The 19,366-nt window shown below is 44.2% G+C and overlaps 2 protein-coding genes across 2 annotated transcripts in view; both read right to left on the bottom strand.

The window, feature by feature from the left end:
* The window catches only part of LOC141105251 (uncharacterized), a 7,377-nt gene extending 4,946 nt beyond the window's left edge, over positions 1-2,431 (bottom strand). The window contains exon 1 of the mRNA XM_073595139.1: positions 1,595-2,431. Coding sequence (XP_073451240.1) covers positions 1,595-2,425 — 831 coding nt within the window. The 5' untranslated portion in view covers positions 2,426-2,431. The remainder of the gene's footprint in view (positions 1-1,594) is intronic.
* ABLIM1 (actin binding LIM protein 1) overlaps positions 1-19,366 on the bottom strand; it is a 375,358-nt gene that overhangs the window by 332,724 nt on the left and 23,268 nt on the right. The window lies entirely within an intron of this gene.

Genomic DNA, 19,366 nt, shown 5'->3' with positions numbered 1-19,366 from the left:
AAAACGCCTAAATCTGCCCAATTTGCGTGACAAAAAAGGGTCCAGAACTTGTTTGAGCTTCAGTCGTAGGGCTTCAGGCATTTTGGAGTGGAGATGTGAACTATCTCCATAGAGAATAATTGATTTTTTCCCCTCCAGCGTTTTGTAGCTTCAGGCTTCAAGCTACAAAACGCTCAGGTGTGAATGGAGCCTAAATCCAGTCCTCTCTCTCCCTGAAGCTGGAAGGTCCTTCAGGCACCCTCTTTCCTAGTCCAGAGGTCCTCCACGATCCCTCTCTCATAGTCCAGGGCCTCCATATACCCTCTCTCCTAATCCGGGACCTCTAGGCACCCGCTCACCTAGTCCAGTATCTCCCTTGTCCTCCACCTAGCCAAGGGCTTTTGCCACACCACCCCCTTCCTAGTCGGGGGGCCTCCTCTGCTAGTCCAAGGCCTCCTTTACAGCCTACCCCAAAATAGGAGCCGCCTCTGCACCCTGCTCTCCGAATCCAGGTCCTTTATCAACCCCACTTTTCAAGTCCAGGGCCTCCATTGTACTCCCCTCCTAGTCCAGGGCCTCCTCTGCTAGTCCAAGGCCTCCTTTACAGCCTACCCCAAAATTGGAGCTGCCTCTGCGCCCTGCTCTCCGAATCGAGGTGCTTTATCAACCCCACTTTTCAAGTCCAGGGCCTCCTCTATACCCCCCAGTCCAGGGCCCCCATTGTACTCCCCTCCTAGTCAAGGGCCTCCTCTTTATCCTCCGGTCCAGGGCCTACTCTGCACCCCTCAGTCAAGGGCCTCCTGTGTACTCCCCTCCTAGTCCAGGGCCTCCTCTACACCCCCCACACTCCTGCACCTCCCTCCTATTCCAGCACCTCCTCTGCACAACCCCAGTCCAGGGCCCCCTCTGCACCCCCCAGCCAAAAAGCTCCTCTGCATCCCCCAAGTCCAGGGCCTCCTCTGCACCCCTCAGCCCAGGGCCTCCTCCGCACTCCCCAACCCAAGGCCTCCTCCGCACCCCCCATCAGCCCAAGGCCTCCTCCTCACCCTCCATCAGTCCAGGGCCTCCTTAACCCCCCCAGCCAAGAAGCTCCTCTGCATCCCCCAAGTTCAGGGCCTCCTCTGCACCCCCCATCCCACAAGGAACTCCTCTGCACCTCCTCTAACCCCCCCAGTGTGGGGTCTTCTCTGCACCCCCTCAGCCCAGGGCCTTCACTGCACCCCCCAGCCTGGGGCTTCCTCTGCACCCCCCCAGTCCAGGGCCTTCCTTGAAGCCCCCCCTTCTCTGGGATACATCACGCAGAAAAGACATAGGCTGTTTGGGGACTGGGCAGGAATAGGAGGGAAACCGGCCTGTCCATTACACTTGATCGGGTGGCAGTGACACCCTTAGAGCAGCGGTTACCAGTGTGGGTGGGGGCAGCACCCCCCTAGATGTGTCACCCGGGGCAGGCGCCAACCCTGCACCCTCTAGTTTTGGCCCTGCCTGCTTCTGACATGTTTTGGAAGTAGAGTGGGAAGAACATTTTGTTAAATAGCAGTAAATGTATTCTATTAAAATTGCATTTTACAAGAGCTTATAAGGTAATCACTCTCATATATTTAAAAACACTTACCTGTATGATGTTTAAGAAGCAAAACTGGATGAGGTTTTTATCGATAAAGTCTCCAGTAAAATAGCCATCATTCTGAATATTTCTTAAAAGGTTAATCCAGAACTGCACATTCTGTTTCCTCAGTACACCCCACCATCTTTCAATTCTTTGATTTGCTGTACTTCTTCCATACAAAAAACTTTTCTCTGCAGCCCAATTGTCTGAGTGTGAGCGCCTTAGAAATTTCTGCATTTGTTCCATATGTCCATTCTCTGTGCCAAGATCAGCACGTATCCTTTCTGGGCAACCTCCAATCATAGATACAGCATCAATAAAATAATTAGCAACTATTTTGGGGTTGCTATTAGTAGTAAAGGCTTCCATCCATACAATATAACGACTGTAACCATCAATGCAGCCATTAATTGCAATGCCATAGGGTTTTAATTTGTCATAAGAATCTACATGCCAAACTGCATTTGGACCTTCAGTATGGTAGCGCCGTCTATGCAAGCGTCGAGCTGTTCTTAATTGAACTCCTTCTGGGTCAAGGTATTTTACCATTTGCCTTATCGTTTTCTGTGTAACAACAAATCCTTTTTGAAGTGCCCTTAGATGTAGCCATCTATATCCCTGCATTTGCCCAGATTTGAAAATTTCAGCTTGTAGAAAGCTAAAAACTTCAGGCAAGTTGGAAAAGTTCTTCTTTCTGTAAAGACTAAATTTGCTGCAGATTCTCTTCAGTGTTCGATAACTAATAACTATGTTATGACTGGCTAAAACTGCAAGTATTTCCTTATTATTAAATCCAAGTCTAAAATAGAATTGAACAAGTTCTTCTCTATTTGCCATGCTTCACTGACAGCCACTGAAGCTAAAGAAACCTCTACTGGGCTGAGTCTCCTGTAACATTCCTTTTATGCTGTGTAATCTCAGAATTCTGACTTTTAATCTCAGAATTTTGTTTAATACATTTTAGGATGGATAAAATTTTAAACAAAAAAGTTACTTCTGTTGTTTGCAGCCTCCTCCAAATCTACGGCCCTGCCCTTATACACTGCTCACTGCAAATGAAATACTGTTCCTTGTCACCAAACACTGCTCACTGGTAGATATTAGGTAATGCCATTTTATAAAGCTTCCTTCACTGACACAATATAAAGTTGCATTGCCAGACATCCCAACCTGCAAAAACTCATTTCAGGGAGGTGGCAAACCCATTTCATTCTCACTCGCTCCTGGACTCACTCCTCCCTCTGTTTGAATCCGACACAAGCTCCCTCCACACAGCTGCTGCTCACCTCCCATTGGCTGCCCTGGCTAACTCTCTCTGAGCTGGATTGGCAGAGGGCAGGCGCTCAGTGATTGGGGGAGCTGGAGGGTTATAAGAGGAGGGCGGAGTAACAGTCTGGGACACATAGGAAGTCCTATACTGCACCCGCTTTCATACAATTGATCCCCATAGCGATGCCACTGCCACCCCTGGCCCGGAGGAGGGGGTGACTCGGGCTGTTGTGGTTGACAATCGGAAGATGATGCTGCACTCGCAGGTGTCTGTGAGCCCGCCGTCAATTATGGGAGACTTGGGATGTCAGCATTGCCATCATATACTGCTGATTGAACAGAACTGCTATTACACTCTGCTCACTGCCCTGACACTACATTGTGTTTAATCATCACCCTGACACTGCCAGTACATACAGCTCATGGCCTGCACTGCACTGCCACTATATACACTGGTTACTGTGCCTCCTCCCCCCTCTCAGGTGGGGATTCTGGGAAAATAGTGGCATGCAGAGCAAAATACTGTATCTGTGTGTATATATATATATATATATTTGTAGTATGTTAGACCCCTTTCACACCGAGGGCGATTTGCAGGCGCTATAGCGTTAAAAATAGCGCCTGCAATCTGCCCTCAAACAGCTGCAGCATTGTCTCCAGTGTGAAAGCCCGAGGACTTCACATTACTCTACCTGAGGACTTTCACACCGGAGCGCTGCGCTGGCAGGACATCAGGAAAAGTCTGCGCTATTGCGGCGCATTGCGGGCGGTTTTAACACTTTCTTGGCCGCAGGCGGGGGGGGGGGGGGGTAAAAGCACACCGCCAGCGGCCGAAATGTGCCACTAATCCGATGGTAAAGCACCACTAAAAATAGTGGCGTTTTACCGCCGACGCTATGGGCGGCTCGGTGTGAAAGGGGTCTAAGAGTTTAAAACTGGTGCACACATAAGGGACTAACAGTAGTGAAGAAGAAAAATGACCCTGCATCGGTGGTGTCACTGGATGAAAACAAAATGACCCTGCATCGGTGGTGTCACTGGATGGAAAAACGACCCTGCATCGGTGATGTCACTGGATGTAAAAATGAACCTGCATCGGTGGTGTCACTGGATGGAAAAAAATGACCCTGCATCTGTGGTGTCACTGGATGGAAAAATGACCCTGCATCGATGATGTCATTTGATGGAAAAAAATGACCCTGAATCGGTGGTGTCACTGGATGGAAAAAAATGACCCTGCATCGGTGGTGTCACTAGATGGAAAAATGATCCTGCATCGGTGGTTAAGTTATAAGACGTGATGGTTATCATGCAGCTTCCAGGGACAATCTCCTGAAATTTAGAACTGGCCCCATGTCACCAAAATCATCCCAATATATACACAGATTTGTAAAAAAATCCCTACTCTCTAATTTATAGTAGTCAGCTTATATAACAATTTTATCAATATGTCTTTGTTAATATGCCTTGAAATCAATTTGGATATATCAATAAAATACAATTTAAGTTCTCAGTAACGTATAGTTTAAAATATGTTTATTTTAAAATCAATATATTGAAAATACATATATAATTAAAAACGTGCTCTGAACTGGATAAGAACCAGAACTTTCAACACCATAAGCCTGGTATTCTACCCACTATACTATCACTTAAGGGTTTTGAATAGTTCCTTTCTATGTTTAATATGAGGTTAATTCTCTGTGAAACTACTGTTTTAATCCAGACAAGTGATTTATGATCGATTCGTTATGACCAGTCTCCTAAATTGTGAACTGCCCCCGGGGAAACTGAAGATGACACCCTAATGATCCTATCTGATCACCCTAATAATATATACACAGTTTTTTCTTTGAAATCTCTACTCTCTATTTTATAGTAGCCAGCATATACTACAACTTTGTGTGCTCAATATATCAGTGTGTCTTTGTTAATATACCTTGAAATAAATTTTGGATATATTGATAAAATAAAATTTAAGCCCTCACTATCTCATATTTTAAAATATATATATATATATATATATAAAAAAAAATTCCCACACCTGGATTAGAACCCACAACTTCACCAATACAAGTCTACTGCTTTAACCACTAAGCTATCTTTCAGTAATGGTCAAGAGCTGCTTTTATGATTAATATGAGGTTAATTGTATGTAAAACACTTCTATTAGTCCAGACGAGTAATTGCTATGATCAATCCGTTATGACCATAGACACACATTGTCCTGCTGCCTTCTAGTCATTCACAATTCCCCAATGTAGGGGCAATAGTGCAATGTGTCCTACAAGTTGGGGTGCAGAGCTGTGCTGTGCTGGCCATTGTGTTCTATTGGGATCAGTTTGGATATATTAATAAAATACAATTTAAGCCCAAATACAATTTAAGCCCTCGCAAATCTCTTATTTTAAAATATATTTAGATAAAAAACATAGTCTCACCCAGATTAGAACCCACAACTTCACCACTGTAAGCCTGCTGCTCTAACCACTACACTAACTCTCATTAGTTGTTTGAACATGCTTTTACGTTTAATATGAGGTTAATTGTGTGTGAAACACCTCTATTATTCCAGACAAGTAATTGCTATGATTAATCCGTTATAACCATAGACACACATTGTCCTGCTGCCTTCTAGCGATTCACAATTCCCCAATGTAGGGGCAATAGTGCAATGTTTTCTACAAGTTGGGGTGCAGAGGGGTGCTGGCCATTGTGTTCTGTTATCTATGGAAGCTGTGTCCCCCCCACTCACACACAATACACGTTTTCAGCATGGCTCTTTATGTTAGAGCAGATCACAGAGAAGGATAAGACAGCAAACAGAGGAACTATTAGTACAGTCATAGAACCAGAGAACCCAGCACTGCCTGCTTCCCTGTACTGTGTGCTGTTAATAAGATAGATTTACATATCCATATACAGAGCAGAAGACATGTATGTCTGCAGAATGATGATCTGTGGGTGTTACTACATTATTGCTCATTGGTCCTAAAATCTTCTTAATAGAGACTACTATATTTATAAACTCAGAATTCTGACTTTAAATCTCAGAATTCTGACTTTAAATCTCAGAATTCTGACTTTAAATCTCAGAATTCTGACTTTTAATCTCAGAATTCTGACTTTTAATCTCAGAATTCTGACTTTAAATCTCAGAATTCTGACTTTGAAACTCAGAATTCTGACTTTAAATCTCAGAATTCTGACTTTAAATCTCAGAATTCTGACTTTAAATCTCAGAATTCTGACTTTTAATCTCAGAATTCTGACTTTTAATCTCAGAATTCGTTAGATTTTTTTTTTTTTTTTAAACTCACGATTCTGACTTTGAATCTCAGAATTCTGAGTTTGAAAGTCAGAATTCTGACTTTGAATCTCAGAATTCTGACTTTCAAACTCAGAATTCTGACTTTGAATCTCAGAATTCTGTTTTTTTTTTTAAACTTACAATTCTGAATTTCAATCTCAGAATTCTGAGTTTCAAAGTCAGAATTCAGTTTTTTTTTTTTATGATGGCCCCAGGGCTCTTCCATAGTGTTGCATGACGACGCAATTGTCAGGTAAAATAACGCAGTGTCGTATCGCAAAAAATACTGTATCGCAGTGCCGTATTGCCTAGTCATGAAGGAGGGGTAAAAGTGGTTAAAGAAAGTTGCAAATGTAAAATATTAAACCGTTTTTGAAATAAAATTCAGCCCCCGTTCACACTGGTGGAACTTAACAGTTCCAAATCCCATGACAAGTCGCACCCCTTTGCCAGCAATGGACCTGTTCATATTGCCACAACTCTTGTTGCAGCGATTATAAAAAAGGTTCCTGCACTACTTTTTACCGATTTCTTAGCGACTTGCATAGATTTCTGTTAAATTAGGCTGCAAGTCGCAATGAAATCCGCAGTGCAAATCACACTTATGTGCGGCTTTGAAATCGCACCGAAGTAGCGTGTTTTCAAAGCCCCACTGGTGTGAACAGGGGCTGACATGTTAAGTCTCATGTGAGATTTGGATAATTGTGTTTATATCTCCTTTTCAGCCTTCTAGTCCCAGGAAGATAAAAAAGATGGCAAAGAGTGCTATAGATGTACAAAACACTTCACAGGAAAAACAGGATTACACTGAATGGTTGTAAAATGTGACTTCACCTTTACTCTTTCCTGATGACATGGTCACACCTCTTGTAAAAATGTCATAAAGTTTATCCATCACAAGTGACACTTTATTAAAGAGTCAAACAAGGAAAAAAAATGCTTTTATCTCTCCTACATTCCAGCTGCCATTGCTGGGTGATCAGCAGTGGAAAATCTGTGTTTTTGGAGACTTTCACCCACTTGCCGCCCGGCTCCTGTACATATACGTCGGCAATTTAAAGATGGATATCTCGGTAACGGTAGCAGCTGCTGCCACAACCGAGGTATCCATCTTTTCGGTCAGCGGTTCTGTTTACGATAATGGTGGTCTCTGCAGCGGACTCACTGCGAGATCGGCGGCGCAAGAGGGGCAACCTCTCACACGCCCTCCGACGCTTCGGAGGCGATCGGGACCTGTCCATGGCTGGGTATGGAGATGAGTGAGGGGAAGATGGCCCCCACCTGTCTCCATACTATAGCAGGGCGGAAGCGACGTCAAAACGTCACTTCCGCCCATACGTCTTAAAGGGCCATTTTTCTGTTGACATTTTTTCAAATAACAATTTTTTTTTTATTGCATTTTTTTTTTTGACCCCAGATCTCATATTTAAGAGGACCTGCCATGCTTTTTTCTATTACAAGGGATGTTTACATTCCTTGTAATAGGAATAAAAAAAGTGACACATTTTTTTTTTTAAACAGTGAAAAAATAAATAAAATCAAGTAAAATAAATAAGAAAAAAAAAGCGCCCCGTCCTGACGAGCTCGCGCGCAGAAGCGAACGCATATGTGAGTAGCGCCCGCATATGAAAACGGTGGTCAAACCACACATGTGAGGTATTGCCGCAATCGTTAGAGTGAGAGCAATAATTCTAGCCCTAGACCTCCTCTGTAACTCAAAACATGCAACCTGTAGAATTTTTTAAAAGTCGCCTATGGAAATTTTTAAGGGTAAAAGTTTGACGCCATTCCACGAGCAGGCGCAATTTTGAAGCGTGATATGTTGGGTATCAATTTACTCAGCGTAACATCATCTTTCACAATATAAAAGAAATTGAGCTAACTTTACTGTTGTCTTATTTTTTTATTCAAAAAAGCGATTTTTTTCCAAAAAAAGTGCGCTTGTAAGACCACTGCGCAAATACGGTGTAACAAAACGTATTGCAACGACCGCCATTTTATTCTCTAGGGTGTTAGAAAAAAAAATGTATAATGTTTGGGGTTCTAAGTAATTTTCTAGCAAAAAAACTTGTTTTTAACTTGTAAACACCGAGTCTGAAAAAGAGGCCTGGTCTTTAAGTGGCTACTCAAAGCCCAATCGCAAGTTCTGTTTAAATCAGCTAAATCCATAATCAGGTCTATCAAAACAAAAGATGCCGGTTCAGACCCTATAGCTGTGCAGTCAGCAAAGTTCATGTTTCCGAATGATTGGAGAACTCTAGGACTGACTCAGCAGAGGAAGGGGCAGTGTCAGATGTCTGCAGAGAGACCACTGCTTCCAGACAGAGAGCTAGGGTCCTCTTCGGCACTATGAAGGCAGGGGTCAGGCTTTTCTACTCAAGCCATAAGTGCTTTCTAAAGAAAAAGACCCCCTAAAGTTGGTTTTAGAAAAAAAAATGTTATTGAAACTGCCTGTACATTTGTGCTATGCACACTAACTAGCTGTTGTGAGAATCGGGCAAAATAGATGTTTTTAGGGTGTTTCTTCTTCTGGCTGAATATTCTTCAAATATTATGGGCAGTAGTAAAGATAGAATCATACATAAACATAGCGTGAATCCATAAAATACTGCATTATGGCCACTAGATGGAGCTGGTGATCATAGGAAATAAATACATCTCAGTAAGAAGAAACACAATATAACAAATCCAAAAAATGCTGAAGGGAATTAGTAAATAAAATGTATCAATTGCTACTAAATGATCACCATTTAGCCCTGATTCACACTAGTGTGACTTCAGATGCGACTTGAGTTGCACAGAATCACATGACGTTGAACATCTTATTGGTTTCAACGATGCTCGTTCTAATCAATGCGACTCGGTGAGACTCGGGAAAAGGTTCCTGCACTAAAGTCCTACTGTAAAATCGCATAAAATATGCAAAGTCGCATTGCAGTAGTGTGAACTGAGCCTTGTTTGCTAATTCACTCCAGTGATCTCTAGAATTGTTCCACTGTATTTCTTCTTACTAAAATGTATTTATTTCCTATAATCCTCAGCTCCATCTAGTGGCCATAATGCAGTATTTTTAGAGATGCGCTGAAATTTCAGCCTCTGAAAAATATCGGACAAGTTTTCAGCGTTGTGCCGAAAAAAACATTTTAACAGCGGCAGGGCAGCCGCCCGTGTAAAAGAGGCCTAAGGCAGCAGTGTGATCCAGGGGGAGGGGGGCAGAGAGCCGAAGCATTGTTTGTATAAGGCAGCAGTGTGATCCAGGGGGAGGGGGGAAGAGAGCTTAAACATTGTGTGTAAAAGGCAGCAGTGTGATCCAGGGGGAGGGGGGAAGAGAGCTGAAACGTGTGTATAAGGCAACAGTGTGATCCAGGGGGGTGGGGCAGAGAGTGGGAGCATTGTGTGTATAAGCCGGCTGTGTAGTTCAGAGAGAGGGGGCAGAGAGCTGGAGCATTGTGTGTATAAGGCAGCATTATGATCCAGAGGGAGGGGAGCAGAGAGCTGGAGAATTGTGTGTATAAGGCAGCAGTGTGATCCAGGGGGTGGGGCAGAGAGTGGGAGCATTGTGTGTATAAGGCAGCATTATGATCCAGGGGGGGCAAAGAGCTGGGGCATTGTGTGTATAAGGCAGCAGTGTGATCCAGGGGGGTGGGGCAAAGAGTGGGAGCATTGTGTGTATAAGGCAGCATTATGATCCAGGGGGGGCAAAGAGCTGGGGCATTGTGTGTATAAGGCAGCAGTGTGATCCAGGGGGGTGGGGCAAAGAGTGGGAGCATTGTGTGTATAAGGCAGCATTATGATCCAGGGGGGGCAAAGAGCTGGGGCATTGTGTGTATAAGGCAGCAGTGTGATCCAGGGGAGGGGGAAGTGAGCCGAAACATTGTGTGTATAAGGCAGCAGTGTGATCCAGGGGGGTGGGGCAGAGAGTGGGAGCATTGTGTGTATAAGCCGGCTTTGTAGTCCAGGGAGAGGGGGCAGAGAGCTGGAGCAATATGTGTATAAGGCAGCAGTGTGATCCGGGGGGGGGGGGGGGGCAGAGAATTGGAGCATTGTGTGTGTGAGGCATGTAAATTCATGTTAGTGGTCTGCAGGATTCAAAATTGTGAGTTTAGTGGTCCGTGAGGTCTGAAAAGTTGGCGACCACTGTGCTAGAGAGTGTGTATACTGTGTGTATACAGAGTGTGTATACTGTGTGTGTACAGAGTGTGTATACTGTGTGTGTACAGAGTGTGTATACTGTGTGTGTACAGAGTGTGTATACTGTGTGTACAGAGTGTGTATACTGTGTGTGTACAGAGTGTGTATACTGTGTGTGTACAGAGTGTGTATACTGTGTGTGTACAGAGTGTGTATACTGTGTGTATACAGAGTGTGTATACTGTGTGTGTACAGAGTGCGTATACTGTGTGTGTACAGAGTGTGTATACTGTGTGTGTACAAAGTGTGTATACTGTGTGTGTACAGAGTGTGTGTACAGAGTGTGTATACTGTGTGTGTACAGAGTGTGTATACTGTGTGTGTACAAAGTGTGTATACTGTGTGTGTACAGAGTGTGTGTACAGAGTGTGTATACTGTGTGTGTACAGAGTGTGTATACTGTGTGTGTACAGTGTGTATACTGTGTGTGTACAGTGTGTGTATACTGTGTGTGTACAGAGTGTGTATACTGTGTGTGTACAGTGTGTATACTGTGTGTGTACAGTGTGTGTATACTGTGTGTGTACAGAGTGTGTATACTGTGTGTGTACAGTGTGTATACTGTGTGTGTACAGAGTGTGTACAGAGTGTGTGTACAGAGTGTGTATACTGTGTGTGTACAGAGTGTGTATACTGTGTGTATAGAGAGTTTGTGTATAGAATAAACACATTTGTGAACAGCTCAGTATTTACACACGATCAGTCTTCTACCTGTAGATAGATATAATCTGTATGTAAATAGACAGAAATAGAATGTGCTACCTTAAGGCTAGGTTTAGACATGTGTCTAAAACAGCCACTCCCCTTAAAAGTGAGCAGTACTTAGATTGCTTTTCAGAGGTGACTGACCGGTGCTGAGAAGGTGATGTGATGCCCCCTCACCACCCGTTTTAACCCTGTAAATTCACCAACACATGCATTACATGAGGTTGCGGGGCATTTGTGGCGCTTCTCCATTCGATTCAATGGCCGGTTTGCCATCGCAGCTTAAAGCAATATTAAAACCAAAAATGTAATATATTGCAGCGTACCAATCATCAGATGTGGTGGCTGCATCAGTTTTCTTTTCTTATGCTTTTCCCCCTCTGTTTTCACCTAGTGATCTAACCAGTAACAAACCTTCTATATTAGACTACCCCCACTCTGGATGAAGGAGAACAGGGGGCACCTTTGGACAGCAGCATTGTCAGTCGGGGGGAGGGGAGTGTTAAATGTATAAGCAGATTTAGATATACTAACAAATTGATGCTAAACTCCAGCTCAAACTTTATAATCAGTTACAGCAAACAAAACTGTTTTTTTTTTTCCTTTTGAGACAAAGGCTTTACATAAATAAATAAAATCTGATCATTTTAATCACCCCTGCCAGTGTTAAGTGTTGTGTCTCATCCATGTAAACTGATACATTTTGCTGGAGAGCTTGTGCTTTTAACAACAGACTTGCTGGCTGGATCACCCGATGAAAATAGAAGAAAGAAAGTCTCAAAAAGAAAACAAATGCAGCCATCACATCTAAGAATTGGTAAGCTCCAATATAATAAATGTTTGCTTTTGGGTTTAAAGTGATTGTAAAGAAAAAAAATGTATTTAAAAAAAGTAACAAACATGTCATGCTTACCTGCTCTATGCAATGGTTTTGCACAGAGCAGCCCCGATCCTCCTCTTCTTGGATCCCCCACCGGCACTCTGGGCCCCTCCCCTTTGCCGAGTGCCCCTATAGCAAGCCGCATGCTGTGGGGGCACTCGTGGATGCTCGTTCCTGAGATATATGAGAAAAAGAGCCCTGCCTCCCGCTCCTGCCTCTCTGTCTGTGATTGACAGCAGCGGGAGCCAATGGCTCCTGGTGCTGCATCCTAGCCAATCAGGAGGGAGAGACCCAGGAGAGCCTCAGGTCTCATGCATATCGCTGGATCGAGATAGGGCTTAGGTAAGTATTTGGGGAGGGGGGTTACATACTGAAGGTTTTTTACCTTCATGCATAGAATCCATAAAGAAGGTAAAAAACCTTCAGCCTTTATGACCACTTTAATACCACTGTAAGAGGGGGCAGTAAAAAAGCAGCTCATTCGCCCCCCCCCGAACCACTAGTCTAAATGAGACCTCACATTATACTTTGTATACACTGGTTCAGTCTACATGGGATTCCTTATGAACATTTACTGCATTATGGACATCACTGTACAGCATCACCTTCCTAAACAAGTACTGTACAGTGTATATGCCCAATGGCAGCACCTCGGAATATCACCTTTGGTTGATGAATACTTCCACCTAGTGTGGGTGTCTATAATCCCTATAAACTCCATATACTCTTTTAGACACCAAGCAATGTGCTCTCAAGAAACTAGACCTTTGCCCGGGGTGGCTGCTGCCTAAGGTGGCCATTTTTTATAATCCCTCCAAGAATGCTGGCGGCCTCTTGGCATAGCGTCATTATTTGCTATAGCACAGACAGCCGGCAGCTGACCACAATGACCAATGACTTTGTGCGTCCCGAAGGCTCAACATACATAGGGCATGGAACATACATAGGGCATGGAACATACATAGGGCATGGAACATACATAGGGCATGGAACATACATAGGGCATGGAATATACATAGGGCATGGAACATACATAGGGCATGGAACATACATAGGGCATGGAACATACATAGGGCACGCACCGAGGATGAAGAGCCCTTGTGTCACCCCTCAGCGTTCCTCCATGAGTTCCCTCCCCCGAGGCAGCCATCATATTGGCTCATCTTACAAGCTGTATTTGTTCTGGGATGACTTCTTTCTGAGATACAACAATTTTTTATATTGTTTTATACTAGCATATGTGGATACGATCATATACAAAGTCACAAACAAATGAGTTGGACTCTCAGCATTTAGGCCCCAATCACACTTATAACAAGTAGGAATGTGCACATTCATTCTTAATGGCACCCAAAATGTACCAGCCAACACAACTTAAAGTAGAATTCCGGCTTAACCCTAATCGCTCTTAAAAATGCTCCCTCCACCTTCCTAACACCTATGCTGAGTAACCTGCATAAGAAAGATGTATATACAGTGAGGGAAAAAAGTATTTGATCCCCTACTGATTTTGTACTTTTGCCCACTGACAAAGAAATGATCAGTTTATAATTTTAATGGTAGGTTTATTTTAACAGCGAGAGACAGAATAACAACAAAAATATCCAGAAAAACGCATTTAAAAAAAGTTTTAAATGAATTTGCGTTTTAATGAGTGAAATAAGTATTTGATCCCTTCGCAAAACATGACTTATGCCGTGTACACACGACCGGACTTTTCGACAGCAAAGGTCCGACGGAATGAATCCGCCACACAATTCGATTGTGTGTGGGCTTCTTCGGACCTTTGCTGTCGAAAAATCAAACAGACTTTAGAAATAGGAATCAAATTTTTCCGACGGACTCAAGTCCGGTCGAAAAATCCATTCGTCTGTATGCTAGTCCGACGGGCGAACAACGACGCTAGGGCAGCTATTGGCTACGAACTCCCTTATTCTAGTCCGATCGTATGTCATCACATACGAATCAGTCGGACTTTGGTGTGATCGTGTGTAGGCAAGTCCGTTGCGTCGGAACTCAGTTGAAAGTCCGTCAAAAAGTCCTTTGGGGTTCAGTCCATCGAAAGTCCACGGCATAAGTACTTAAAACCCTTGTGGGCATTTACAGAGGTCAGACATTTCCTGTAGTTGGCCACCAGATTTGCGCACATCTAAGGAGGGATTTTGTCCCACTCCTCTTGGCAGATCTTCTCCAAGTCATTAAGGTTTGGAGGCTGACGTTTGGTAACTCAACCTTCTTCTTGAGCCACTCCTTTGTTGCCTTGGCCGTGTGTGTGTGTTTTAGGTCATCGACATGCCGGAATACCCATCCAGGCAGCATTCCTCCTCTTCCAAACATGTCGAGTTGAGTTAATGCCAAAGACCTCGATTTTGGTCTCATCTGACCACAACACTTTCACCCAGTTCTCCTCTGAATCATTCAGATGTTCATTAGCAAACTTCATATGGGCCTGTACATGTGCTTTCTTGAGCAGGGGGACCTTGCGGGCGCTGCAGGATTTCAGTCCTTCACGGCATAGTGTGTTACCAATTGTTTTCTTGGTGACTATGGTCCCAACTGCCCTGAGATCATTGACAAGATTCTCCTGTGTAGTTCTGGGCTGATTTCTCACCGTTCTCATTATCATTGAAACTCGAGATTGACAGTTATTTTGTGTTTCTACAAATAATAGCACCAACTGTTGTCACCCTCTCACCAACCTGCTTGGCGATGGTCTTGTTGCCCATTCCAGCCTTGTGCAGGTCTACAGTCTTGTCCCTGACATCCTTGGACAGCTCGTTGGTCTTGGCCATAGTGCAGAGATTGGAATCTGATTGATTGATTGCTTCTGTGGACAGGTTTCTTTTATACAGGTAACAAGCTGAGATTGGGAGCACTCCCTTTAGGAGAGTGCTACTAATCTCAGCTCCTGATGTGTATAGAAGACACTTGGGAGATAGAAATCTTGCTGATTGATAGGGGATCAAATACTTATTTCACTCATTAACAGCTTCAGATCCGGGCCATTGCCAAATGACGGCAACAGCGCGGATCTAAATTGCCAGGACGACGTCTATTGACGTCGTCCCGTGCATGAGCGGCCTACGCGCCCCCTGCAGGGCGCGCGCGGCGCGCTCAGTGATCAGCGAGTCTATGAGACTCGCCTGATCACAGATCAGAGTAAGGGGTTGGTCCCGACCCCTTACCACATGATCAGCTGTCAGCCAATGACAGCTGATCATGTGATGTAAACAGAGCCGGTAATCGGCTATTTTTCCTCCTGGAAAAAAAAAACCCGATCACCGGCGGCCGTGATCGGGACATCAGTCCCGATCACGGCGATCTTCTAACACAAGGCAATAGGCAGCAGTGCTGCCTACCAGTGCCCACCAGCGTCACCCATCAGTGCCCACAGTGCCAACAATCAGCGCCACCCATCAGTGCCCACAGTGCTACCCATCAGTGCCCACAGTGCTACCCATCAGTGCCCACAGTGCCACCCATCAGTACCACCCATCAGTGCCACCCATCAGCACCCACATCAGTGCCACCCATCAGCACCCACATCAGTGCAACCTATCAGTGCCCATCAGTGTCACCTACCAGTGCCCATAAGTGCCCATCAGTGCCACCCATCAGTGCCCCCCCATCCGTGGTACCTATCCGTGCCACCCATCCGTGCCACCCATCCGTGCCACAGATCCGTGCCACCCATCTGTGCCACCCATCCGTGGCCATCAGTGCCGCCTTATCTGTCCCCATCAGTGCCGCCTTATCTGTCCCCATCAGTGCCGCCTTAACTGTGCCTATCAGTGCCGCCTTAACTGTGCCCATCAGTGCCGCCTTATCTGTGCCTATCCGTGCCCATCAGTGCAGCCTATCAGTGCCCACCAGTGCTGCCTCATCAGCGCATATCAATGAAGGAGAAAAATTACCTGTTTGCAAAATTTTATAACAAACTATTAAACATGATTTTTTTTTTTTCAAAAATGTCCATCTTTTTTTGTTTGTTTAGCAAAAAATAAAAATCCCAGATGTGATCAAATACCACCAAAAGAAAGCTCTATTTGTGGGAAAAAAATGATAAAAATTTCATTTGGGTACAGTGTTGTATGACCGCGCAATTGTCATTCAAAGTGCGACAGTGCTGAAAGCTCAAAATTGGTCTGGGCAGGAGGGGGGTTGAAGTGCCCAGTAAGCAAGTGGTTAAAATGCAAATCAATTTATAACTTTTTTGAAATGCGTTTTAATGGATATTTTTGTTGTTATTCTGGCTCTCATTGTTAAAATAAACCTACCATTAAAATTATAGGTTGATCATTTATTTGTCAGTGGGCAAATGTACGTAAAATAAGCAGGAGATCAAATACTTTTTCCCTCACTGTAATTGTCTATTTTCAGCCCACCCCTGTCCCTGTCCATAACCAGCCCATCCCTGTCCCTGTCCATAACCAGCCCATCCCTGTCCCTGTCCATAACCAGCCCATCCCTGTCCCTGTCCATAACCAGCCCATCCCTGTCCCTGTCCATAACCAGCCCATCCCTGTCCCTGTCCATAACCAGCCCATCCCTGTCCCTGTCCATAACCAGCCCATCCCTGTCCCTGTCCATAACCAGCCCATCCCTGTCGGTTTATGTGATCCAATGCCCCTGTGTCAGCCAGCGGTGGCTGCAGGGGAGAGGAGGGAGCGCTGACAACAGATGGTCTATTGAAGCCTTTGGGTGACATCACTTTACCATCCATTGTGGAGCGCTCTCTCCTCTCCCCTGCAGTCGGCCGCTGGTGACGAAGCGAAGATCACTTTACAGGTGTGACACATGCATTTTTGTGCGTTTAGGTGCATTGATTCATTTTAATGGACTGACCCAGGCACGAAAATCACACAAATGAAGCGTTGACACCTTTTTTTAAAAATCTCATCACACTATAACATATGGCATTAAAGTGGAATTCCAGCTTAACCAGAATTACTCTTAAAAATGCTCCTTCCCCCTCCTAACATGATCTCCCCGTGCCATCCAGAGGCATCTGCCTGGAAGAGAAAAGAGCTCTCTGACAATGGCTAGTAAAGCCTGGAGCAGTGACATCACCCATAGACTGCAATGGCCCAACCATTGTCAGTGGTCCCTCCTCTCCCCTGCAGCCGTTGCTCCTTGTCACAGGGGAGTCGGATCACCAGACCAGACCAGAGCAGCCTGAGAACAGGTAAGTATATACATCTTTCTTATACAGGGTAGTAAGCACAGGTGTTAGGAGGGGGGAGGGGACAGTTTTAGGTATACTTAGGGTTAAGCTGAAATTCCACTTTATTGTGTGATGAGATTTAAAATAAAAGGTGCCAGCAATTCATTAGTGTTGCACCTGGGGCAGCACATTAAAATGAATGGGCTGCCCTAACCGAAATGCATGAAAATGCACACATATTATCGTACCTGCATGAGTGTGAGCAGAGCCTTACAAAGCTTTGAAGGAGGCTACTGGAGAGTCCTCTCTATAGAACTCTAATGGTCACCATAAACGTTACAATCTGACCGTACAATCTTTGTACAATCAACTATAAAAAGATGGAAAAAAGTGTTTAAAAAAAAAGCACTATTGGGTTCAAATGACCGTTTTGTACACTTTTACAGCAATGTGTGCCTTTTGTGTAATTAATTTGGAATAAGATCTGCTCCTCTTTCCCATTAGAGGATTGGATGATATGCAGAATCTATGCACACCTACACATTACAGAGTACATCACACACAGCATCCAGGCACTGGGCCCAGGTTATAAGGACACCTGGTTATTTTTAGTCTATCTGGAGGATGAAAAGGAGGAATTCAATCTAATAATAGATCAGCCTCTGCAATGGAAGCACCGCAACTCCCCGACTACAAAGACACAAAGATAACCCCCCTCTGTAGAGAATGACCCCCCTCAGCAGCAAGGGAATGCATAACTGCGAATCCTACACTGTGCACATAATCTCACCCTCCCCCACAGGGCCATCTTTAATATAGTTTGGACCCTGGGCAAAAATTTTCTTTGCCCCCCCATAAAATTTCACTCTCTACCTGCTCTAAAACATACAATAAATAGCAGCCAGACTTAAAATCAGTTACTGTATCAGATCAGGCAGCAATTGCGATTGGTTGGTAGCGGTTACAGCTATCATTACTGCTTACTGACTGGTTGCTAGAGGTTACAGCACACATTACGGCTCACTGATTAGTTGCTAGAGGTTACAGAAAATGATTTCTCCTTGTTATTTGGTTACTGTACAGCAATACTGTTCACTGATTGGAACAATGCAAGCAATTGAAGCATGGTAGTGCAGCATTTACAGGGTTAAATTGGTTGGTGATGAGGCAAAAAAATGCCTCATCACTGCCTGTCAACTGCTCTCTGAAGAGCGATCCAACACAGATTGCTCTTCAGAGGGAACTGCACAAGTGAATGAGTCCTTACTATATATGTGTTTTTTGGGAAATGGCATTCATTCCAAAATCAAATGTTGAAGTACTTTTGAACGATGTTTATTAATCCATCGAATGTACAGAGAATGTTTGTACGAATGTTCATTCAGAAATCCATCAGTGTATAGGCAGCTTTATTCTGAGGTCTGTCTTATAATTGGATCGTTTATCCAGATAGGCGGGGAAGGCCAGGCAGGTAGCACACTCCCAGCACAGGTTCACGTATCCTTTCGATGTTCCATTCTCATATATAATATAAATAAAAAATTTCATTTTGCTGTTTCTATTCCTGTATCCCCCCCGAGCGATCCCCGTATCACGCAGAGCAAAACACGACTTTGGGAGATGTAGAGAATGTCTGGGAGGCAGCGGGGACACGGTACAAAGAGATCAGGAGGGGTTACAGAGGGAGAATTCAGGAGAGGAATTTGGATTGATACATTATTTAAAGTGCAGCTTCTTCTGAGAAATGACATCAGGCAGAGCAGGGAGTGCTGGAGGAATTAAAGGAATAAATCTGCAATTGATTGGAACACTATACAGAGGAATCACAATGACTGCATTGCAGGATGAGACATCACCCAGGAGACATGCATGGAGAATTATTATAGGATATCTGTCTGTCTGTATGTCTATATGTCTGTCCGTCTTATAGGATGGGCCATCACCTACGAGACATGCATGGAGAATTACTGGTATTATAGGATATCTGTCTGTCTGTATGTCTGTCTATCTTATAGGATTATCATCTATGTATTTACTCCAGTGATATAATACCCAATGGATTACTGTGGATTTCACAGAGCCATATACATACCTACATCACTGAGCCAGAGGAGCTTACACTCTAATGCCCGACCACAGTCACACATTATTATCATGTTTTTATATAGCTCCGACATATTCTGCAGTGCTGTACAGAGAACATTAAGGGCCGGTTCCCACAGCTGTGTGAAGTTGGCACCCCATGTTTGTAAAACGTGA

Source organism: Aquarana catesbeiana, linkage group LG08 (genome assembly GCF_042186555.1).
Source record: "Aquarana catesbeiana isolate 2022-GZ linkage group LG08, ASM4218655v1, whole genome shotgun sequence".
NCBI lineage: Eukaryota > Metazoa > Chordata > Amphibia > Anura > Ranidae > Aquarana > Aquarana catesbeiana.
This window is presented reverse-complemented; position numbering and strand designations above follow the sequence as displayed.